At 45.7% G+C, this 24,363-nt stretch overlaps 1 protein-coding gene across 2 annotated transcripts in view; it reads right to left on the bottom strand.

Annotated features, from left to right (window-relative positions):
- Positions 1–17,397: 17,397 nt before the first annotated feature.
- Positions 17,398–24,363, bottom strand: part of CELF4 (CUGBP Elav-like family member 4) — a 296,225-nt gene continuing 289,259 nt past the window's right edge. For both annotated transcript variants that reach the window (XM_077135586.1, XM_077135587.1), the window contains exons 13-14: positions 23,721–23,892; positions 17,398–18,070 (exon numbers count right to left, since the gene is read on the bottom strand). In XM_077135586.1, coding sequence (XP_076991701.1) covers positions 18,044–18,070; positions 23,721–23,892 — 199 coding nt within the window. In that variant the 3' untranslated portion in view covers positions 17,398–18,043. The remainder of the gene's footprint in view (positions 18,071–23,720; positions 23,893–24,363) is intronic.

Below are 24,363 nucleotides of genomic sequence, written 5' to 3'. Positions count from 1 at the left end.
GAGATGCAGACAGGAATCAATCACCCTGGAGAAAGTTGTTGGAACCCAGAGGCCTGGAGAGAAGGCCAGCAGGGACCACCCTGTGCCTTCCCATGTAAGAAAGAACCTCAGTTGAAAGTTAGCTGCCTTTCCTCTGAAGAACTAATGAAATAAATCCCCTTTTATTAAAAGCGAATCCGTCTCTGGTGTGTTGCATTCTGGGAGCTAGCAACCTAGAACAGATTTGGTACCGGAGAGTGGGGTGCTGCTGTGGTTTGCAAATACCAGATATGTTGGAATGGTTTTTTGGATGGCTAAGGGGAAGATTTTGGAGAAACTGTGAAGAGAATGATGGAGAAGTCCTGGAGTGCTTGAAGAGACTATTGGTGTAAACGGAACCTCTGCCAATCTGGACAAAGGTGGACACGAAAGGGAGAGATTGGAGTTTGTAGAGTGAGAACCATGGAAGCTCAGATCTGAAGCCAAGAAACCTTGGCCAGGAGAGTGGGCCCACCCATATGCATGGAGAGGGTGAGTTTACCCTGAAGGGTGAGGATGAGTATCCCACCTTGTGGCAAGTGGAAGAGTCGTGCAGCTTCAGGCCTTGGAGAAGGTAGAGCACGCTCCTTCGGGGACTGGGGAGAGCCTGGCTGTCACCACATGGAGGGGTTGAGCATGTACCCCAGAAAGGGCAGAGAGCCCAGGGGTGGCCCCGATGCCTGGAGAGAGTGGAGCCGAGAAAAAGGTGGTCTCCTCAATGTTCCCCAAGGTTGACTTGGAAAGAGGAGGGCCACTGCATAGGCCCTTGGAAAAGGTGGGACTGCCACTTTCTAAAGCCGAAGGATAAATGACTTTCAGGCTTTGAAATCCAATGGTTTGCCCTGCAGGTTTTACATCTGTGTTTCTTCCAATTTCTCCTATGGAAATGAAAACCTGTATCCTGTGACTGTCCCTCCTTTGCATATTGGCACCAGACAACTTGTTTTGAGATTCACAGGTCCACAGCCAGAAGAGAACTTCTTTTGCACCTTAATATTGTTTAAGGTGATGCAAGTAGTTGCCAAGTTGACAAGGGGTGGACATGTGGTAGTTAGATTCAGTTGTCAACTTGGCCAGGGGAAGGCACCTAGTTGTGTTGCTCTGGACATGAGCCAATGGTACATGAACCTCATCTGTTGCTGATTTACATCTGCAGTCGGCTAGGAGGCGTGCCTGCTATAATGAATGACATTTGACTTAATTGGCTGGTGCTTAAATGAGAGCTCACAACAACGTAGCACAGCCCAAGCAGCTCAGCATTCCTCATCTCAGCACTCGCAGCTCAGCCCAGGCCTTTGGAGATGCAGAAAGAATTGACCCCGGAGAAAGTTGTTGAAAACCAGAGGCCTGGAAAGAAGGCCAGCAGAGACCACCCTGTGCCTTCCCACGTAAGAAAGAACCTCACTCGAAAGTTAGCTGCCTTTCCTCTGAAGAACTAACGAAATAAATCCCCTTTTATTAAAAGCCAATCTATCTCTGGTGTGTTGCATTCCGGCAGCTAGCAAACTAGAACAGAGGTGTTAAAATGGAATAAGCCCCAAACTTCTCATCTTAGAAATCCGGCTATCAGACCCTTCCAATATGAAAAATTTAGAATGGCCACAGCACAAATACCCCTAAAGAGAGGGATGGAACGATCAAAGGTGATGGAGTTATACAGTGAAGATAGGATTTAACAATGAATATGAATGCTAAATCATTAAATTGGTATCTTTTAGTCTCCAGTATCTTAGAGCTGCTAGAAGTAAAAACCTAAAATTGTGGAATTGTAACCCATGTCAAACTCTGAAATATGTTCTACAACTAATTGAAATTTATTACTTTTTGTATATATGTTATTTTTCACAAAAAAGTAAAAAAAAATCTATTGTGATGATAAAAAATATTTAAGCCTTGTAGCCTCGTATTCTGGAGCAAGTAGAAGGAAAAATCTGAGAGGATTGTATGGTAGCCCGTGACAAACTCTGGGATCTGTCCTGTAATTACTTGTTGAAGAGTGCTTTGAAAACTATTTCTTTTTTATTTCTTTGCCTTGTATATATATGTTATATTAAACAATAAAAAAGTTTAAAAGAAATCCGGCTGTCAAAGGAAGGAAAAACAAAAATGGTATATAGGAATAATAACATCAGGTCGAAGTTAGGCTATCAATAGGGCTTTATTTTTCCAAATTAAGGGAAGCCTACATTTGATTGAAGTCTTCTGGTTCCCAGCCTGCAGATCCCAGAAGTTTGAAGATCCAAAAGGTATTAATAATTTTCATCCATGAGCAATTTTCATTATTTCAGAAAGACCAGTGAAAATCGTGCATGTCTTAGATGAAAGCTATACAGGCCAACTGCAGTGTCACTTCTTTACTTTGGACTGGAAAGCACCATCTCAAGTTGTGGTTACCTTGGTTATTGTGCATAGGTCATCTCTGATTGGTATATCTATATACACAAAGCACATAAATCTGTGCTTAATAAAAATGGGAAAATAAATCTACAATGCACTTTGGTAAACAAATTATTTGCCAACATGGGATGTATGAGGGTATCAATATCTCATGAATAAAAGTGCTCCTTAATGGTGCAAGAGCCGGAAACTACTGTTAATGAACAAAGGAGAGAGAAAAACATAGATAGAAATTGAGATGGGAGACAAAAATAATGTCATTGTGGGTAATGACCTGAGAGTAGCAGAGTTAGCCAAGAAATAAAGATGAAAACCCAGGCCCTATGCCATGAAGGGAGGAATACAAAATGGTGAGCATTTGGAATGGAGGCCAGTGGATGCCAGAAAATCATCAAAAGCATGTGAAGCACCTACTCCATGCCAGACCCTAAGCTGGGTCATGTATATTGTCTTATTCAACCCTTGTGAGATGGAACCTTTGTTCATGCTTTTAAGAAATCATTTCATTATGAGTATTTTTCTTGTAAGCCCCCTCAAACCTTTCATAGAACAATGCCAGGCATTTATTTGTGCATAACTAAAATTTGAGGATGATTTGGTTTTTGCACCAATAATGAAAATTAAGTCTAACAAGCCTTACCAAGGTCACCAGCTAGTAATCAACAGAATTCAAACTCAGAAACTGGGAGTGGGAGGGTCATTATTCACTTCTGCTCTCACTCCTACTTTCAGCCAATCTCCAAGTATTATCAAGTCCCCCTCCTATTTCTCAAACTTAACCCACTTCTCTTTGTCTCTGCTGATGCTTCTCTAGTGAAACAGCCTCTTCATTGGTCTTTCAGCAACCCAGCGTGGATTCTTCCCTGATCATGTGATTAACCTCTCTCTGCTCCAGTCTTATCTTTGGACTGTCAAGACAGAATCTCTCTCATGGAGTTATTGTAAAGATTAAATGAGCTAATGCAGGTAGAGTGCTCAAAGCAGAATACAATAAGCACTCAATAAGAGTTACCTACTCCATAAAGCTACCAGGGTGATCTCATTCCTACTCTGGCTTAAAGTGTTAGTTTCCCACTGCTCTTAAGAGAGAATTTGGACTCTAAGTATAGTACACAAAGCCCTTCATGATTTGGCCCCACTGTAGTCTTCAGTCTGCCAACCCCTTCTCTCCCCACTCTTTCTTTCTCTTGACTTCTGTGCTCCAGCCACTCAGAAATTCTGTTAGTTCCCATAGGTGCTGAATCCTTTACCCAGGCTTCTTATGAGGTGTCTCAGATCTCCACACATCCTTTATCACAAAACGTACTGTGCCAAAATTGCCTGTTTATCTAATTCCACAATTCGATTGTAAGCTCCATGAGGACCAGAATAAGATAGTCTTATTTATCACGAATTCCTGGCACACTGTAGATTCCTATCATTATTTATCAGAGGGCTGGATAATGGGAAAGAGGAAGAAGAGAGAGAGGGGGAGAGAGGGAATGCAAGGGCCATACTGAAAGGACTGGGGGAAGGTGAGGCTTGGAAACGCTTCCATTGCTCCCTCTCTAATTCATTTCCACACTGACCAGAATTTTCTCTTCAAAACAAAGTTTTCTAACTGCTCTGCTTAAAAATCCAAAGGACTCCGCATGCTTACAGGACAAGGGGCACACCCCTTGGAGAAACACATAGCAGCACTCACCATCTGGCCCAAATCTCCCTCTTTTTTATTTATTTATTTTTTTTTTTTGCATGGGCAGGCACCAGGAATCAAACCCAGGTCTCCGGCAAGGTAGGTGAGAACTCTACCTGTTGAGCCACCATGGTCCAACCCCCACATCCCTCTTTTGCCTCATCTTCCTCCCTTCTCCCCTCTGCTCCTCTCAGAATCTCACAACTTGACCATTCTCCCAAAACACACTGCTCTTTCCTACCTATGTAACTTTCGCATATCCCTATCTTTCAGTTGAATCTTTCCAGACCCAGTCATTTGTCAATGTATAATGCCAGTATGTAACTGTTCTTCTTGGCTCCAATAGTACTCTATAGAACTTCTGTTATAGCCCATCTCAAACTGTACTATAATTTTGTGGGTTCTGTTTGTCTTCTCTATTAGAATATAAAGTGGACAAATATAACATACTAAATTTGGAATCAACCCAGCTTTACTACTTATGAACTGTAAAAATTTCAACAAGTTACTCATACTCTCTCAGCTTCAGATATAATAATTTATAAAATGAGTATGTAAAGATGGAGATGATGATACATATCTTACAAGTCTGGCACCTGGAACGCTGACTAGCCCTGGAAACTAACCCAGAGGAAAACCAGAATGATGAGGCCAAAGTGTCCATGAAAGCAGGACTAGGCAGAGTGTCCAGTGGGCCAGAGGGGATGCTAAGAGGGGTCTCCTTACAACATGAAGCGCAAGAATGTCCAGGAGTAAACAGCAGTGTTGGTGTGTGTGAATGAGTGGAGGAGGTGATTGAGTAGAAGATCATGCCCTGTTTGAGATCTGGACAGGGCATCGGTGCCAGCCCCTTACCCCCCTCCCCTCTGCAGACCATAGCTGTGCTGGCCCCTTACCCCCTCTGACAGCTAATTAGCACCACCCCACAGAAAATGGGCCCATTGTCTGACCTTGGCCAAGACACCCTATTGCCCTTCACCTGTTCTGTAACATAAACTGTGGTCCACCCCTGGATTCTTCCACCTTACCTTATCTTTCTCTTCCCCCTACTTCATCCACTTTACATTCTGAGGAAAGGGAGCCGGAAAGAAGAAAGGGCAATTCTCTTGCTCCTTGTTGCTGCCAGTTGAGATGGAATCAACTTTTAGTCCCAATTTCAATGTTCTCCTCCCAGCTGGAGGTGATTTAAGTTTGTGAGATTTATATAACATTAGGAAACAGTAAACTGTGTAATTTGCTATGTTTTCCTAGGGCAGTTGTTTATGGATGGGCATTTTTAACTCAAGTGCTGAAAGTATTAAATCATTATAATAAATTCAGGCTCTTCAGACTTTCTTACATTGTAATAAACTTTTTCTAAGCGTGAATGAAGAGATCCGTGATTCCTCTAATATACCATTATATGTTTCTTCTCAAAATGGCAACGCTTACTATTCAAGTTGGAGAATAATAGAAATTTACTCCATTGAAGGGAAAAAAGTTATGGAGCAGTGAGTCTGAGAAAGGTCCTAGGGAGCAGTGATCCCAAGCAGAACTTCTCCCTGTTTTTCTGCTGGCTTCTTACCCAGGAGTCAGGGGCAGCACGTACAGCCACACAAGGGGGGGACCTTGATAATGTTGCGTCCCATAAATCTCCCACTTAAGCTTAGGAAGAGCCTTTGAGCAGAGCCAGGACCCCAGTGGCATTATGTCCCATCCTGTCCAAGGGTAGGAGGTAGACTGAGGCTTTATTAGAAATGAAAACTGTTTCTCACCATGTTGAATCTCTGTCAAACCATCAGTCTGGGTAGAATGAACTCCTTACAGCCTTCTCTTGTCACCTGTCTTTTCACCTTACTCCTCTCGTGGGAGGAGGGGATTCGGAGCTTTCCTCAGATTCTCAAAGGAGTCTCTGAGCCAAAAAATTAATAAATCACTGATCTGGGTGAACTCTGCAGCATTCTCTGACTGTCCACTATGCACTCAGGAAAGCACAACGGCACAGACCTGCAGCAGCATGCAGTGCAGTGAGGCAGTGGTCAAACAGAGCTACAAGTAGAGTTGCCTGACGTTGGTACAGTCACAGAGGTCTGAACAACAGCCCCTGAGAGGGAAACTTCAATCAGAATTTTCCTGGAAAATGGGATAATTGAGCTGGGCGAAGGCAGGGAAGGAAGGAAGGATATTCCAAGCAGAGGAACAACATGCTCAAAGGCATGGAGAAAGAGAACCTAAGGTGTGCTCAAAAGCAGCCTTCAAAGCCAAACCTAGGGTTTAAAGTTTGAGGGCTCAGTGAAAAATGAACTGCACTGATTCAATACTGCACAATAATTTATAGTTTACTTACTGACCAATCAGAGGTTGAGGTTCAAGTCCTTGCTCTATCACTTCCTAGCTGTGTGAGACTGTGCAAGGCCCCTTCCCAGTCCAAACTCAGGGCCTCCATCCGTAAAATGTAGAGAGCAGACATATGCACTCCTGCCTTGCCTCAAAGTCTATGTGGGGATCCAGTGAAAGGATGCTCATGCACCTGCTGGGTAAACAACTGCAAAGCACTTTATACATATGAGGTGCTTGTATAATTTATCTGAAGGCCAACAAGGGGCAATGGATCTCTAAAGCATCAAGAGCTGGGATTTATATGACAGCCAGACAAAACAGGAACCACTAGCTCCCAACCCTTGCTGCTTACCTACGCATGTCACAGTCTTCTCAGGCAGTGCTTCCAGCTCCCTTCTTAGCCTCCAGTAGGGGACCCCACTGCCCTACTTGGTCCACAGTTTCAGGATGTTCTGTCTTTCCCACCAACCTGGGCTGGCTTCCTTATACATGGACTCTGTTGGAACCATCACCTTATCCCCTATGCCAGGTCCTGGCTTCTTGAGAAATTTCTGCCTCAACAGTCCTGGATGACCAGTTCTCAGCCTTGATGGGTGTCAGGCAGCAGACAAAACCAAGTGCTGTTCCAGCGCTGGAATCTCGAGTTGTCACCCACATGGCAGCCTGCCTTCGAAAAGGGCATCAGGCACTGTCGTTCCTTCTCCTCCTCCCCACCTCTAGTCTCCACACCCCACCTCTAGGATTTTCAAATTTGTTCCCTCTCTTTAGAACTAAATAACTGATAATACCGTTGCTTTGTTTTGCTAGGGAGGCTGCTCCTGGGGACGGGGATGGGAATGAGCATTGCCAGTTGTTTCTGAGCCAGGGCTACATCAAATTTCCTTAATGAGCTGGGGACAGAAACCACAGAGGCCTCATCACACTGCCCATGGCCCATGCTTCTCATGTCTACATTTGAGGATCTCTCCTCTCAGGTTACCCAGCACAATTCCAGGGAAAGGGAAAGGGAAGAGGCACCGGGATTGGTCCCTACAATGCCCAGTCCAAGTGACTTCTCCCAGGCTGACCCAGTTAATGGTCAAACTGTCCACATTTTATTTCATTTTTCAAACATTTTATTTTGAAGACATATTTACAGAAAAGCTTTGGAAATAGTACAAAGAATTCCCATATAACCTTCAACCATATTCCCCAAATGTTAACATTTTAACTCTTTTGCTTTATCATTCACTTTTTCTCTCACACACATATATTAACACACATGCTATTAATTTTTTTGAAAATATTTGAGAGTAAATTTCAGACATTCCCTTCTTTCCCCAAATAGTTCAGCATGTATTTCCTCAACACAAGGACATTCTCTTACATAATGACAGTATAATTATCAAAATCAGGACATTAATATTAACATAAAACTATTATCTAATCCAATCCACAGACCTTAATTAAATTTTGCCAATCATTCCATTAATATCCTTTATAACAAAAGAAAAAAATTCTGGCCCAGGATCCAATCCAAGATCACAAGTTGCATTTAGGTGTAATGTCTCTTTAGATGAGTCCAAACCATTTGCTTTGCAGAATATTCTGCGATTTGGATGCGTCTGATGTTTCCTTATGATTACGATCAGGTGGTGTACTTTCAGAGTAGGTGAGGCTGCGTCTTCCCAGGGCATGGTACAGGAGGCCCATGATCTCTATTTGTTTCATTCCTTGTGATATCAGCTTTAATCATTTGGTTAAAGTGGTGTCTTCTGGGTTTCTCCATGGTAAGATTACCAATATCCCTTTTATAATTTTTAACTATCTTGTGAGGGGATACTTTGAGACTAAATATGCTGTTTCTCATCAAACTCTTAACTACTCCATTTAAATCCTGAATCTTCTATTGTACCCATTTTCCTTCCTTTGTCCAGCTCAGTGCTAGGACAGTTCACTTCTTGTCCTCGGGATTTTCAGCTAGGGAGGGAGTCCCAACACAGCAACACAGAACAGCATGGGAACAAGGGCCCAGTGGAGTGATCTCCACTCTGAGGGCAACAGGTCAGAGAATAGGTCCTCAATGCTTGAACTAGAGCCCATGAAATGTTCCTTGGAGCAGGTGGACCCTAAACTAGGGCATATGAACAAGGAGAATTTGAATGGTCAGAAAAATCTAGAATAACAGGAGAATCTGTGTCCATAAACTACCTTGTAGGATCCCAATGGGACCATGTCCCAAAATGCCTGTCCTCCCAGGAGCTCCCAGATATCTTGCAAGAGGGCAGACCAGAACTACCAGGCTTTCTTCTGATCCCTGCACAGAGGTGGGACAAGGTAGGTCGGGGGGGGGGGGCTTGCGAGAGTATTAGGTACAGGTACTTCAGAAGGGGCTCTTGGGAAGCATTTCTCTTCACTCCTCACCTCTTCTTATTCATTCAGCAAACATCACTGAGCACCTGCTATTGTTGAGCCAGATATTGAGTTCAATGCTGAACGTACAAAATATTCTCAAGTAGTTTTTGAATACAGAGGATGCCTTGAGCCCAGAGGACCTCCAAGACTTCTTCAGGCCACCCAGCACTCAGTGCAAGGCAGTAAGTGTCTTCTGCCCAGAGTGAACAGTGGAATAAAACAGCGGGGTAAAACACTGTGTTGAGTTCTCTCATTCCAGAGTGACTCTCACCTGCAGAGCTCAAATGAGGGCATTCACAGCTGTGTCCTTCCTCTGCCTTCTCTTCTCCAAGGTCCCTCCTCAGAACTGACCAGAAAGCTCCTCCAGGCACAGTGGAGCTGGGCCAAATCCTTGAGACCCAGGACATCACCTCACACTGCAGAAGAGGAAACTGGGGGCAGAAAAGGCGGAGCCTTTCCAAAACAGTCCTGACTCCACTCTTCCGTCCTATAAATAAGCTATATGTCTTCATTTGAAGCATGGATATACAGTCAGCAAAGAGGCTTTAGGAGTGAAGAGTCACTGTGAATCTGCCTTTGATAGCATGGAATCTGCCAGCAGGAGGACCTGGGTTCCAAGTCAGCTCTGCTGCTGACCATGAGGCTTTTAGCACAGCACTTAGCTCATCTGTCCAGGGCTATTGGGAGGAAACTGGGGTAGTGTCGGTGAAGTACTTAGAACAGTGTCTGAGTAATCAGTAAGTGGGCTGCTGCAGTTCTTCAGAAGGCCTGGGATCATTTGTACCTCCACACACCCCACCCTTGGGGACCCGTTTAACCCCTGCTAACCCTCTAACACTTAGCCCATGTGTATTCTCCTTCTCCATGCTGGACTACCTGCCCTCCCTCCTCTGGGCTACCCCAGATCCCTTGCAGAATTACACCACACTATCCTGCAGTTTTTTTCCTTGTTAGGGAACCTAGTATGGAGGAGTGAGTGCAGTTGTGTTTGAATCCCAGATCCATTATATCCTTGCCTTCTAATCTTGAGCAAGGTACTTACCTTCTCCAAGCCTTCAATTGTTCATCTGTAAAGTAAGGTGGCAGTATCTCACAGAATTACTTCCGGGGATAATACCCATAGCATACCCAGCATTGTGCATGGAACATGGCTATCTGCATGCTGTCTTCATCTCTTCACCCCTGTGCTTAGCATGGTGCTAGCATTTGATATATGCTCTGTAAATACTGGTTGAGCAAGTTGTGCAACAAATATACTCCCCATCCCAAGATAATTTTCATTTAAGAAGCAGAAATAATCAAGGCCCAAATCAAACCCAGAGGAAAAGGCCTAGAGACAGGACCCAAAGCCCTGAGCAGGACTGGAGTGCAGTGGGGAGAAGTTTGGGGCAGGATATGCCCACAGGCCCTCATGCTAGTTACCAGGGGCAGCCTGTGGAGCTCACGCCCTGCCCTTGTTGGGCAAAAATTAACCAGTCACCTTGCTTCTGAGGCCCCTCCTGGGTCCCAGGAGGAGGTGGAGAAAGGGGGGCAGTAGCAGAGATGATTCATGCTGAGCAGGCTGAGGACTCAGCAAGAGACATCTTTGTACCTCAATCAGTGAATGTTGGGGCCTTCGGAAATGGCTAAAAGTCCCCCTTTATTTTGAGTAATGGAGAACTAGCTTGCATTGATTTTAAGAATTTGCATAGAGTTTTCTCCAGAGTTCACTATACTAGGAAAAACAGAGCTGACACAGCTCAAAAAGTTTTTGAGCTTCAGGTAGCTGTCTGAAATGTTAATAAATATTACATTTATTTCAATTTAATTTCTTCTCCTTGTTAATAATAAAAGCAAACTGGCCTTCGGGTATAAGGTTCTTTTCTCTCTCCCTCTGTTTCTCCTTCTGTCGCTAGCATCTGCAAGTGCTACCAGGGAGGGAAAATTGTGTACCCGTTAGCAACATGCCACTCACTCTCCTTTTAGAACTCCAGTTGCAGTGCAGATAAGCAAGGAGAGAAAGGAAGAAAAGAAGGGTACCTAAGGCAATATAGATGCTGCCATTTCTTAAAGGTAAAATTGGAATTATCAAGAAAAAAAATGTGAAGAGAAAGAGGGAAGGGAGATAGGAGACATGGGAAAAGAGGTGGAGAGGAGAGGCCGTACAGGGAATTTTACAACAGTGGAGGTATGATGTAGATATTAAGAGCACAGCTTTACAGACAGGCTCAGGCTTGAATACTGACCCTGGGTACTACGCAAGGGACTTAATCTCTCTGAGCCTCAGTTTCTTCATCTTTTATAAAATGGGGATAGTAACACTTCCATCATGGAATTGTGAGACTTAAATGAGATTGTATCTATTAGCATAACCTCTAGCACAGAGTATGCACCCCATAAATGTCAGCTACATCCTGCCTCAAAGAGTGGGGCCCAGCTTGTAAGAGTGTGGCAGGAAGGGCTGAGGCCTCTGCCCAGTCAGTGGGGTCCGGAGGATCCAAGGTTTGGGCCTCACCTCTTGGCACCACCAGGCCCCTGAGCTTGGGTCTCCCATGGGAGATGAGCATGCTACCCGAGGGCCTGACACCATCTCACCCCAGGTCTCCACACTTCCACCCAGGGTGCAAAAGCAGAACTGGGAACACTGGTTGCTTTTCTGGGGAGAGGAATGGGTGGGTGGATTCAGGATTCAAGATTTTCCAATGTGTACATCTCATACTTTTCAAATTTAGAAATATGTGAATGTGCTAACTATTGAAAAAAATTAGATGAAACAGTTTTAAATGCAAAGACCAAATTAGTATGCAGCCTGAGGCCATGTGAGTGAGGAGGATGGCTGCAGACAGCAGCAGCCACAGTGGCCTTGGGAATGCTGTTAGGAAAAAGAAAGGACATAGAGAGAGGAAAGGGCATAAGACTGTCAGTTTAAGTGGGATCCTGTAACCGCGAAGTTCGGATTTAAGGGATGATTATGATTACTGAATTATTATATAGAATATAACCACTATATAGATGTTCCTTTTTACTTTCTGGTATATTAGAGTAGACAGAGGGAAATATTGAAATCTTTGAATTGTAATCCAGCTGCCTTGATCTCTGATAATGATTGTATTGCCTTTATCTTGTGCCTTTGTGATATAAAAACCTTGTGACTAACCTTCATTTGTAACCATTTATCCAGTTTTTCAACTTTAGAGCCTTGTGGTCACTAGAGACAGCCCCTAATGTTTATTAATGAAGAGTCTTAGGTCAGCCCAGAACTAACCCACTCCAAGTCCAAAGTTACCTTGAGAACCAAAGCCAGATCTAAACAAAATGGGCCTCTGCCTGACATGCACAGTAGCTTAGCCTTTAACCTATAAGTCATCTGTACCTCATCACAATACTAAAAATCATGCCCATCATCATATCAAGGCTGCCATTGTTTTATATACATATATTTTGCATCGAAGCATGTAATCAATCTGCGCATGCTCAATAATTAAATCACCTCTAATTAGATAATCTGGGGCCATTGTGCTTATTATCCCAAAATCTCCCTATCTTTTAATGTGATAAAACTATCAGAATTACTACAGTTTGGGAAGACAGATATTTGGACTGATAGGCCATCTGATCACCTGCTTCGCACCTAGCAAAGGAAACAATCTCTCTTTGAAACCTCCATGTTCCAGGAACTGGTCATTTGAGTGCATGGGCAAGAACCCACCACCTTTGTCCTTTATCAATTCCTGAAAAGAGCAATGAGCAGTGAGAGACAGAGGTATGCATCCTTCCAGAGGACAGGAATTCTCTGGGAATGTCACTGGCTGGCTATACTTAACAATGATACAGTTGTCTGGTATCAGGTTCAAGTTTGCCTCGACTGGGACATGTAACACCAATGGAATGGATCTAAGGAAAGGGAAGGAGAAGAGAATCAGAGTCTGAACTATTTGTTCTGAGTATCTGTATTGTAAAACAATTCACAACTTAGAATTCTCAAGTTGGTATATAGGCTGTGGATGAGGCTGTGCCTCATTATTCCCCACAATTCTTGTTGTGTATTATTATCCTTATTTTGGAGATAGGGAAACTGAGGCTTAAGGAGGTTAAGTAACATTTGCAAAGTGATACAGAAGGTTTTAGAGAAATTTGGGATTTGGCATCAAAGCCGTTACCTGTTTTCCTCTGATACACCCTAGGCTACACCTGCCTTCTGGGTCTAAGCAACTTCTGGCTAGACTTCCCTCAAGGGTGGAAGCAGAGATGGAGATGGTCAGGGTTCCCTGAAGAGAGGAAGAGTTGGGCTGGCAGAAGGGAAGAAGTTGGGGTTATAGGGAGGCAACTGGGGAGCTAGTGCTTGGGCGCCCGGCCTCCCATCGTCCTCACCAGCCAGCTCTTGGGACACCTGGGAGTCTTCAAGTCCAGATCCTAGTCAGGGATGAGGAGGCAGGTAACCAAAGGGAGGATGTAAAGGAAGAAGGGAGGACAGCTTAGAGTAAGAGAAGGGGATCAGGAGAGAGAGGAATAGAATCTAAAGTTAAGGGACAAAGCTTATACTTATAAATACTTGTCAGGGAGAAAGCAGTGTTGGCTATATATTTATTCCAAATTTGTTATTATTACCTAAAAAGCACATCTAGAGCACCAATTTCTTTGGAATATGCCTTCAGTTTTCTGTAATTTTTTCTTTCCTTTGTTCCCTAACACTCATTTATGTAGGCAGTGAATCAATGTTTACTGAATACTTGACTGCCAGAAGTTAATAGTCTATTGAAAGGATACATCAATGGCAGCTAATCATTTTTATTTGGTGGTGGATTTCATTTTGGGAAATAGTCAAATTTCACTTACAGCCAAGTTTATAAGAATAAGCAAAAAAAAAAAGGAACACTAGGAAGGAATCACACACTAAAGGCAAAGTATTAGCAGAGGAATATAAGCCATAGAATACATGCAGAAATTAATGAGAATTGTGTCTCCGATTTTCTTAAATAATACTGCATATCAGGGATTCTTAATCAAGGGATGATGGATTCACTGTGGAGAATTCCTGAACTTCCTATAATTGTGTGCAAAGTGAACTATTAGTTTTAAGCAAGTTTTCAAGGAATCTATGACTTTCCCACCCCAAAAGTAAATAAATTGTATTTTCTTTTTAATGTGTTCTGCAGAAGTTAATTACTTGGTGTGTAGGTTTTAAATGGAGGATTTATTTTACAGATTGGCATATCCATGTCTGGCCCTGTATTTTCATCTCTCCTCTTATGCCTGGAAGAGTACAAAATTGGCTGGCCCAGCTTCACAGCCAATCTTCCCGGTGGCAGCTCCCAGCGGCCCTACTGCCCTGAACCATGGCTCCTTCAGTGGAGGTAGGAGAGTGGTATGTCCCAGAGCAGGGTCAAGGGGTGGAAAGGGGGGTGGGGCAGGGATACAAAAAGATAGGAGATCAGTTGGGCTCTAGAGGCTCCCTAGAGTCTGTAAGAGTAACAAATGAAGTGGTTGTTGAGTTTTCCTCCTCTGGCAGATTCACTGGCTTTCAGTTGCAATTATGCAACCACAGAGACCATAGTTTTGACTATTCTATAGCTCAAAACCTATAAACACTCCTACCTCCCCATTACTCCCCAGAGAAGAATTCTTCAGAAAACACTTTGCATTCCTCAAAGAGTAGCATAGCATCTAATCTGAAGTCCAGCCCCTTGAAGCTAATCCTCCCAAGAAGCCCAGCTCCCAGCAAGCTCCCCAGAATAGGCAGAGAGCAAGATGTCACCTGGCCTCACAGACCAGATGCCCCTCACCTACCTTACCAGGTCAGTTGGTTTAGGAGACATTGGGGGGTCTCATCAGTCCCTCTCCTTCAGAACCATCTGCACATGGAAGTCACTGCTTGAGGGCCTACCCTTCTTTGCTGGTCTGTAAAGGTTTTTTGTCTCCAGGTTCATGTTTCATAGGCCAGTGTGAGAAATTTGGGAATTGGGCTTTTGGCATTGGGAAGAGACATGGAAGGAGAGGATGAGGTATTAGGGTCCTGGGATTGTTCAGTAGCTAGAGCTCTGAGCTCAGATCTCTACTGGTTTCCCTCTTCAGAGAAGACCTATGAAAACTGAAGCCATTCTCCATTCTCCCACAGGAGAGGACAAACGGAAACAAAGACCCTTGTCTCCAAGGCATCTAAACCTCACAGCTTCCCTGCTCCCTCATCTGGCAGACCCTGTGTCTGAGCCTCTGAAAGAGCTAAGACTCTTAGTGGAGTCTGCCATTCCTAGACCAGGCTGCAGGCTCAAGGATGGGGAAGGAGGTGGAGAGGAGGGAGAAGAGGGTGTGAGATGGGACAGAAAATAATGCCTATCCCAGGATAAGACCTGAAGAAAGCATGCAGCTGGTGTGCATCTGTCTGGGTTTTCACCTCAGAAGGACCTGCCCCCTCCTCTCCCCCAAGTCCCAGTTATGTCCTTCCTTCTTGCAGAACCCACCCAATCCCACCCCTCAGACACCTCCCTTCTCAAGCCTCCTCTGGCCTTCAGGATTTGGATGTGTCTTTCTCTCATGTATGTCTGTATGTGGGATGGGTGACCCTACAGGAGACTCCCCAGGGCAGGGCCCACATCCTCCCTTGATACCAACCCCTTCCTCAGAATCTTGATTCTGAACGCACCATCCAGATTCCTCAGTTTTCTGACCATCCAAATTGTCAAGGTGGTGGAGGGTGCCGCACCAAGGACAAAATGCTCTGTAGCAAATTTGGGCTTGTGTCCTCATCCTTCTTCCTTTACCATGGTCCCTTCCCTCCACTACCTCCTTCCCCAACTCCTCAGAGCACTTCACCCCCACCCCTTCAGGCTGGATGACCTTGGTCTCTTCTTGTTAGGGACAAGGGTGAATTTCTGCTGTGCTTGAACGCCGTGATTATCTCTGCCCAGGAGCCCAAAATAATGGATCTGCAATGGGGATTTCAAAGACAAACATTGGTTAGGAAATATTTCTCTCAGGTTAGGAAAGGGCCTCCTTTAATTGCTCCTATCAGCTTCCAGAAAGAGCTCCCACACTGAAAAGAAGGACCAAGGACTTTTGTCCACGGTTGGCCAGAATCTGAGAAGCACAGACCACTGAAGAGTCATCTTTTTTTTTTAAACTGTGCTTTATTTAGGGCTAAGCTGGAGAAAGCGTCATCCAATAGTTACAGAAGGTTACAAGGAGTTTTAGGGAGTTGAGTGTGAAAAGAGCAGTTGTACTGAACTGCAGCTGTTGTTGTTGTTTTTTTTTTACAACATCTGGACATCCTAAAACCAGGAGTCAAGAGGAAAAAAAAAGAGAAATTAAAAAAATAATAATAAACCAACAAAATAGATGGAAAGAAAGGAAAGACAGGAGGCCTGAGAGTAACCAGAAATCTGTTCTTCTAAAGCAAAACAGGGAAAAATGGTAGGTCCAAGAGCCCCTCTGGCCTCCAGATGACTGGACATCAACGAGAGGGCATCACGACAGAATGCCAAAGCAAGTCTTCCCAACGGTGCAAATAAATTATAATAAATATGTTATACTTTAAAATATATGTGTTCTTAAATAATTCAGTTTTTTTTCTGATTCTGAGTTTTTTTTAAGCAATGTCTTTTAACTGCTCTAAAGTCATTTACCAAAGATAAATATCGTGCTTTCATTAAATAGTTTTCCTTGTTATTTCTCTATCATTACAATTAAAAGTCCTACAAAATATGCAAATTTATTTACAGAAAAACAGAGCCGGCATCATTTAAACATCCCTGTTTTTCAAAATTCCTTGTAAACAGTTTCAGAAATTCTTCAAAGATTGTTATTTTTCTCTCTCTTTTTTTTAAGGTGTGTGTGTGTGTGTGTGTGTGTGTTTTGTTATTTTAAGATGTAAGTTCCCAGTTCTCCCTTGCCCGGAAAGTCTCTGGAGCAAGCATGGAAGGCGAGTGAAGCGGAAGTTGTCCAGGGCTTGCAGAGAGCGAGCGAGCGCAGCTCCCGGAACCAAGCGAGAGGCGAGGGCGGCGGCGGGCGAGGCGAGGCGGAGGCGGCGGGCGGCTCCTTGCGGTGGCGGCCCTTCCCTGCAGATGGCGCGGCCTCCACTGGTGGCCCCGGCCAGGAGCCCGCAGGTCAGGGCCAGTCTGCCCGGCCCTCGGGGACTATGGCGTCCGACAGCACTCGCGGGGAGAAGGGATTGATGCTCAGTCTAAACTCTACAAAAGTACAGTCCTACAACATCTGGGATTTTAGCAGTAACGCTAACTTCTATAAGTTTTTTTTTTTCCTTTTTTATTTTTATTTGTTTGCTTTCCTCTAATTTTTCTTCTATTATATAGGTATTTTAAACTTTTCCTTTTTAAAATTCTGTACAACTATTATGATTTTAAGAGGGAGAAGAGTTAGAAGCATTTACAGACTTTTCACAACAATATCTTGCCTTATAAAAGTCCCTTTTTTCCCTTCCTTGTTTTCTCACACTTCACAGTTGAGTTTATATTTTTGTTGCTTTCCCCAAATATCCACCATCGTGTTCATCCTAACAGCTCCGTCCAGACATATAATACAGAAAACCATAGGAAATTGTCATAGACTTGAATGAGGGTAATCAAAGCGCTTCTCAAAGTATCAAAGAACTATTATCTTGCTGTTTTAAAAGCACTGAAGCATTATTTTTTCTTTTTTTTTTTTTGGTTTTTTTTTTTTTTAATTTTTATTATGTTTTTCATAGAATCGCTCTAAGCTGTTTCAAGAACAGCCCATGAGTTAGGAAGGAGGCTCTCCTCCATTCCCCCTCTATTTGACATAGAGCTACACATCTGCAATAAAAAGTTTGGTCCTTTGGTCCCTAAATAGCTAAAGGAATGACAGATAGAGATGCTCAGTGGCAGCCTCCCAGCCGCACCCTGGGGACCAGGTCCCACCACACCGCTTGCCCCAGCCTGCCTCCAGGCGCCCACGGGCTAGAAAAGCCCCAGGGATCGGTAAGCAGCGTCTCTTCCAGGTTCCCAGCCCTTCAGCCTCCCAGTCTGGTCTCATGTTATTTTGTTTTTAAAGTTGCCTTTTTTGTGGATTTTTTTCTCATGTTTCTTCATCTTCTTCTTCTTTATGTCATATAGATTTTTCCCCCAAACACGTGCCCTCTGAACTCCATAGACGCTATACTTTCCTCGAAGAAATGTTACAGTCACAGAGAGTGTCTGGAGTCTTCAGCTTGATTGATATTGGCTGATATGTCAAAGGTGTCATCCAACAGTTCTCATTTATAAAGATATATAGAGAGAGGTTTGTTTTTTAATGTAGCCCGTTCAGCATCCTGCCCTAAAATGAAGAAAATCAGGGCTGATTAAGCCAAGAGGGGAACCACAAAATGCATCCAAACACCAAAAGGAACCTGCCTTGGGGGGGGGGGGGGGGTTAGAATGGGAATTCTGGGAGATGGCAGGAGGGAGGGAAAAGAGACCAGTATGATAATTAGTCATGATCATGATAAATAAAAAGAAATTTACTCTTCCGTTCAGAATAAGAAACCACTGGGAGGTCTAGTGATGGTTATAGCTGAGGTTTTGTTGTTGGGAAAGGGGTCTCGATTTGGATGCCTTTCGAGTTCTGGATTGGGGGATGGCTGTATCTAAGAAAGAACTCAGGAATGTGGGATATGAATTCATAATTAATCTTGTCTCTGAGGGATCTAGCCCAGATACAATATGTATACAGAAGCCTAGCAAACAAGATAGGAAAAATCTAGCAGCCCAAACCACTCCTCCCACACTTGAGGAACAGAAGGAAGACAGATCCGTGATAAGAATTTTGCAGGATCTTTGCCCAGCTTCCAGCCAACCACTTCCTTCCTGAAGTCAATAACTATTTGCGAGGCTATGTATATATATGTGTATCTGGATATATATGTAGAATATATTCACCTGCACATATGTGGACATACATGGATATGTGCGTGTGTATATGCATGTATATATATATACACACACACACACATACATAATACTTTTATCATACATGCCAGGGAATTTAGAGGAAATTCAGAATTTCAAGGGAGTGGATGGGAGAACCTAAAAGAAGTTAGAACAGATTTCATTGAGAAAGTTTAATAAATTAATTCAGTTCTCTATTTTGACTGGTGGTTTTTTGGTGTTTGTTTTGCTTTTAAGAAAAATCATGATCTGACTAGAATCAGAAGGAGAATGCTTAATCATTGTGAATTAACAAATGAAACTCATCTCCATTCTAGCAAGCAGCTTCCACTTATACATGGGGGTGACTGGTTACATCAAGAAAGTTAGAACTGCAAAGGCCCCCAGTCGAGGGGACAACGTCATGCGTATATCAATCCATGCTGGCAGGTTTTTCACACTGTTGATTCAACAAACAGCAAACCGTACACAGCAGTCTAAACAATTACAACACCAAATAAAATAATAATAAAATTAAAAAACACTTGTCAAGGACCCTTTTTCAGTTGTAAACAAAAAAAAGTGCATTTTGCTTTCGTCAATACTGTTTTTTCAAAACCAACCAAAAAACCCTCCCAAACCCCCAGTTCCCCACCTCCCTTCCCCACATTTAATTTAGCAGAAGTGGCTACAATACAAACCTTACAATTGTTACCGGGCTCTCTCTCAGAGGCCTCTGGCTTTGTACTCTATTTTTTGGTTTAGAATTTTTTTTTTTTTTTATCATTCTGTTATGTAGAGATTTTGGTTTTGTTTTTCCCTTTGGAGTGAGATTTAAAATAGCCTAACTGGAAAAAGACCAGACCTAAGAAGTGTCAATTGAAAAAGGCCCCCAAATTTCTAGAAAAAAATAAAATCACAATATTTTCAAGTGCAAGTAAATCAACCACGCATAGATATTTTAAGATGTTTTCCTTATTTTAAGAAAAAAATAATGATGGTTTGCACAGTTAAATGATCCCATGTTTGATAATTCAGGAATTCATCTTTATTTTTACTAATTTTTTAGTCTTTTGTTTTTTTCTCTATGTGACATCTAGAGAAGCATTAAAAACGCTGAACAAGAAAAACCAAACAACAGAAAGTAAAACCACTGCAAGCACCAAGAACGAAACAAAAATGAGCACAGCAAAAAAGATTGTGGCAGCACAAAAGTCAAGAAAATGCACGTGTGATCATGACTGGCCAATCATCAACTGATACAACATCCAAGAAAAACGCTCCAATCACAGCACCTCCACAAAACTTGACGGCAATTGTCATGCAACCGATTCTTAGCCTTGTTACATGACGCCATCATGTCACACTGTGAACTTTGAGTTGATTTGAACTTACGGATGGGGGACTGTTTTCTCCACTCTCATGTGATTACGTGAACTTTATTCCTAGCTCAGCGCGAGACTGTGGTGGATTTGACTGGCCCTGGTTGGGTTGTTGGAATTTGATTGAATGACAAAAGAAGAAAAGATTTATATATATATATTTATATATGTAGAGAGAGAGAGAGAAAGAGGACAAGAGAGTGTGGGCAAGGGGGAAGGAAGAGGCAGGGACGGGTTGGGTGGGGAGAGTGGGAGGGCAGGGAGAGTCGGGTTGAGGGTGAAGTGGGGCAAGGAAGAAGTTAAACAAAATCAAAAGGAAAAATATTTATACAGCACCAAACCACAGCACCAATCTTAAAGCTCTGATGAGAGAACAGCAGTCAAATCATAAAAAAACTGAAAAGAACTCAAAGGATGGAGGAAGCTGGCAGACAAACGACATGGGCACATCAACACACACACACACACATACACACACACACACGGTTGTTTATGCAGACACATGATACGTTGTGAACAGTAGCAGAACCTCACACAGGGCCACTAAGGGCGTCCATCATGCGTAGGGAAGAGGAGGAGGGGCGTGGGTAGTTTAGCGAGGGGGCCAGGAGGAAAATAAAACAGCCCCTCAAACCACCTTGGTTGACAAGCAGATCTCAGGGAGCAAGTTCTGTTTTTTATCACCCTTGATTCCTCTCTCCCCTCCCAGGTGCTGAGCTCTTCTTTCTTCCCCAGATTTCTATGGCTTTGGCCTTCGGTCCAGCAAGGGAAGCTATGAAGGAGGCCCTGACTTGCTGGGTAGGTCCGAGGCTAAGATGACTGGGTGCAGCTGTGGGACCCACCCAAGAAACATCTGCTGCCACAGTACATTTCACACCAGCAGCAATTCACCCTGTGATTCCCATTTTAGCCACCAACCCTAGAGCACCATGTGCCAACTGCAAGAGCTCCCACTGTGTCACGTTAGGATCCTTCTCCCTCCAGCTCTAGGGTGACTTGCTATTCTGAGAACCTTCGGAAACTGAGCACCTTTCATTTTGAGAGTTAAATTACATAAATGTTCTTAAATTCTACAAACACACTTTGGCACTATTGTTTTCACCTCACAGTCACCTCACATCCTTTGCTTTGCTCCCAAGGTGGCCCACGCGGCCAAGCTGAGGCTGTTTCTGGGCCACTGAAGACCCTAGAAGGCTCTGAAGCTCTGACCCATATAAGGCCCGCATGGAAGGCTGTAGGGTGGGTAACACAAAAGAAGAGAGTCCACGAGAGAGGTGAGCGCTTAGCCCTGGATCTCCAGTCCCTGCTGTCATCACTGTTGCCCTGCTGACCTCCCTACTCCACTTCCTCCTTTTGCATCCCTCAATATTTTATGGTCTTTTGCCCCCATCTGAGATTGGGGGATCCCCAGAGCTGATCCTCTCCTCTTGAACATCCTTGAGCTTGGCCCCAACCCCCAGCCCCCTGACAGCACTCAGGTGTAGGCTGAAGCCCATGCACCAGGCTTATTTGCAAGCTTTTCAATCCCCTGGCCTTCTACATGCAGCAGCTTTCTACTCCAGGCTTGATTTTCCTTCAGAGATGATGGAAGGGAGGCCTAGGACCGGGAAACGTCACTGTGGATGAATTGTGAAGTGGCTGAAAGGAGACTATTTTGAGCCTACACCTGATCTCCAGCTCAACATTCACAGAAACCCTCCCCAGCTCCTCTTCATCCACAGATGCCTGACCTGCCTGCCCACCTGAGCTGGATTCTTTGTTCTGCCAACATCAGATCTCCCACATCCATGCCAGGGCCAAATTCTGAAATGCCACCCTCCTCTGCATCTCCAACCTTTCCCCAAAGCCCTCAGACCCACCGAATGACGGGGACTCCCTCTGGAAAAGGAGAAGAGGCCGAAGGAAATGAGGAATGTAGTAGCATCAGGGGTCAGCTACAGCAACTGCAACTAAGGGACCCTCTGGGGACACCCCTCCTGGTCCCCCCTGCACCAATACTGAGCTTCTCACAGGTGTCCACTCCTTCCCACCCTGCTGTGTACTCTTTTCCCTCCCCCACCTTTTATCCAACTGCCCTTCAGTGTCCAGGCACAGTACAAGGCACTAGGAATTTAAACCTAAATAGCATGTGACCCCTCTCCTCAAAGCTCAGTTGAGGGGACATTTTCACACACTGTCAGTTTCAGGCATGTTTGCACAGCCTCATGTCTCACACACCCTTGGCCCCAGAGACACAAAGACATTCTCAGACTTATTCAGTCCCTAGGAGTCTGCACGTGCCCATCTCGCTACTCTCTTCAGTCAGGGCAGCTGCACCTCTTCCCACAGGGGTACCCGCTTCCCACCACCCTCTGGTGCAGCAAACTGCGCAGCCTCGGACCAGCCGCGGCTCACTGACCCGAGTGGGGAAGCGCCAACTCACCGGCCTGGGTGAGAACATTACAGCCAGGCCGAACCCATCCAGATGCCAGGGCCCAAAACTCAGCTGGGCTCCAGACAGAGTGGGCCTAGGCCCAAGGCTACATCCATGCCTACAGGGCTCAGATCAGACACTGCACACAGAATTACTCAGAGCCGAAACCCCAGGCCTGGGAGAGACAGGCCTCCCACTGGAGTCAGGCTGCTTCGTGGGGTCTCCAACCCTAAGGCAGCAGTGCTAGGATTCTGGGAACCTACCCCTTGGTCTGGAGCCCAGGGTGTGTGAGGAAACTGGGTGGCAAGGCCTTGAAGCTGGGCAGGGCCAGGGTGGGGTGTTGCCCACTGGCAGACCCGGCCATGTCTATGTTTTTGCCTGCTCTTTCTGACTGTTTCCTTCCTCTTGGAGAAACTCCTACCTTAACACAAGCCCATGAGCCGAAAGCAGCCAGAGGGGCAGGGGCAGCAGGAAAGACAGGAAACCAGGGCAGAGGCAGAGCCGCACTGACTCCAAGGAGGCAGCAGGATGGTGAGACCCCCACCTCAATCCCATCCCCATCTAGGGGAACACTTGGCCTGAAAGAGGAGTGGCTGACAGTGTCTCCAGCTGCTGGGCAGGAGAAGGTGACTGACAATCAGCCATCACGACCCACGTAGAGCAGTCAGGGTAAGCGATTCCAGCGCTGCACCGCTCACTGGCTTTGGTTGCATCCTCAAGTTCCCTTTGAAAACTCCTATCCCTCCTTTCCTGACTGAGCTATAGGGATTTGGAAGGGGAGGGGAGGCTAGTGTCTAAAAGCTGCTAGCCCTTCTGGAAGGAGAACAGGGGAGAAGGGCTGGGGAGTCTGGCGAAGGCCCCAGCAGGATCTGTTCTGCACCCAAGTTCTCCTGGGCCTGAGCTGGCCACCTGCTCGCCCTAGGGTTTTCTGGCAAACATGAATGTCAGGGTAGACCTGGAGGGGCGGCCGGGGACTCGCTCCCACCTTCTCAGAGTGGCTCCCTTACACCTGCTCCTCTTTCTCTAGCCCGACCCTCAAGTTTCTTGGACTTGAGTCAAGGGGGTGACCATGCCCATTTCTGACGGGATGGCCACAGCTCTGTGTCTGCCCGTAGGCACCGGGCAAAGAGCAGGGTGGGCTGGGCGCAGCGGGTCCAAGGCACAAGCGAGGATCCAGCCCACGGAGGCTGGAGGAGGCGGCGGGTCCGTTCGGTGTTCCCTCCCAACCCCCTCCCCGTTCCCGCGCCCCGGCCGCTCCCGGTTACCTGTGCGAGTCCTGATCTCCCCCGGGGGGCGCTCCCGCCGGCGCTCAGTACGGGCGATTGGCGTCTTTGGGCCGTTTCAGCTGCACCTTGAGCCTCTTCATGCCGATCTGGAAGCCGTTCATGGCCTGGATGGCGGTCTGCGCGCTGGCCGGGTTGTCGAAGCTCACGAAGCCTGGCGAGACACGAGGGACGAGGGCCTGGGTTTCCACGGGGCCGCCCCGGGGCCGCCGAGGCGGGGGGAGGGGGCGGGCGGAGGGCGGCGGGCCGGAGGGCCAGAGCTGGGAGAGTGGCGGCCCCGCCGGAGACCCCGCCGAGCCCGGGCGGGGCGGGAAACTGGGGGAGACCGCGAGGCTCCTCCTCCTCCTCCCTCGGGGCCCCGCCCCCGAGCCCGGCCGGGCCTCGGAGCCAGGCAGGGCCAGGTGCCCGCACCCCCGCCAGGTACCCTGCGCCCCCACTCCAGCCCGCGTGCGTGTGGCCCTCCCGGGGTGGGCGCTTCCGAGCCTCCCCTCTTCGTGGACCTGGGCTCGGCCGTGCCGCCCCAGCTGCCTGGCCACACCTCGGCTTTGGCCGGTGCCACTGCCACTGCCACTCGCCAGGGCACCCACTCCCCCAGCTGGAGCGCCCGCGGCGTGGCGGGGTTCAG

The sequence above is a fragment of the Tamandua tetradactyla genome, chromosome 18 (assembly GCF_023851605.1).
Source record: "Tamandua tetradactyla isolate mTamTet1 chromosome 18, mTamTet1.pri, whole genome shotgun sequence".
Classification (NCBI taxonomy): domain Eukaryota; kingdom Metazoa; phylum Chordata; class Mammalia; order Pilosa; family Myrmecophagidae; genus Tamandua; species Tamandua tetradactyla.
Note: the sequence above shows the minus strand (reverse complement) of the source record. Positions and strands in the feature narration are given on the sequence as shown.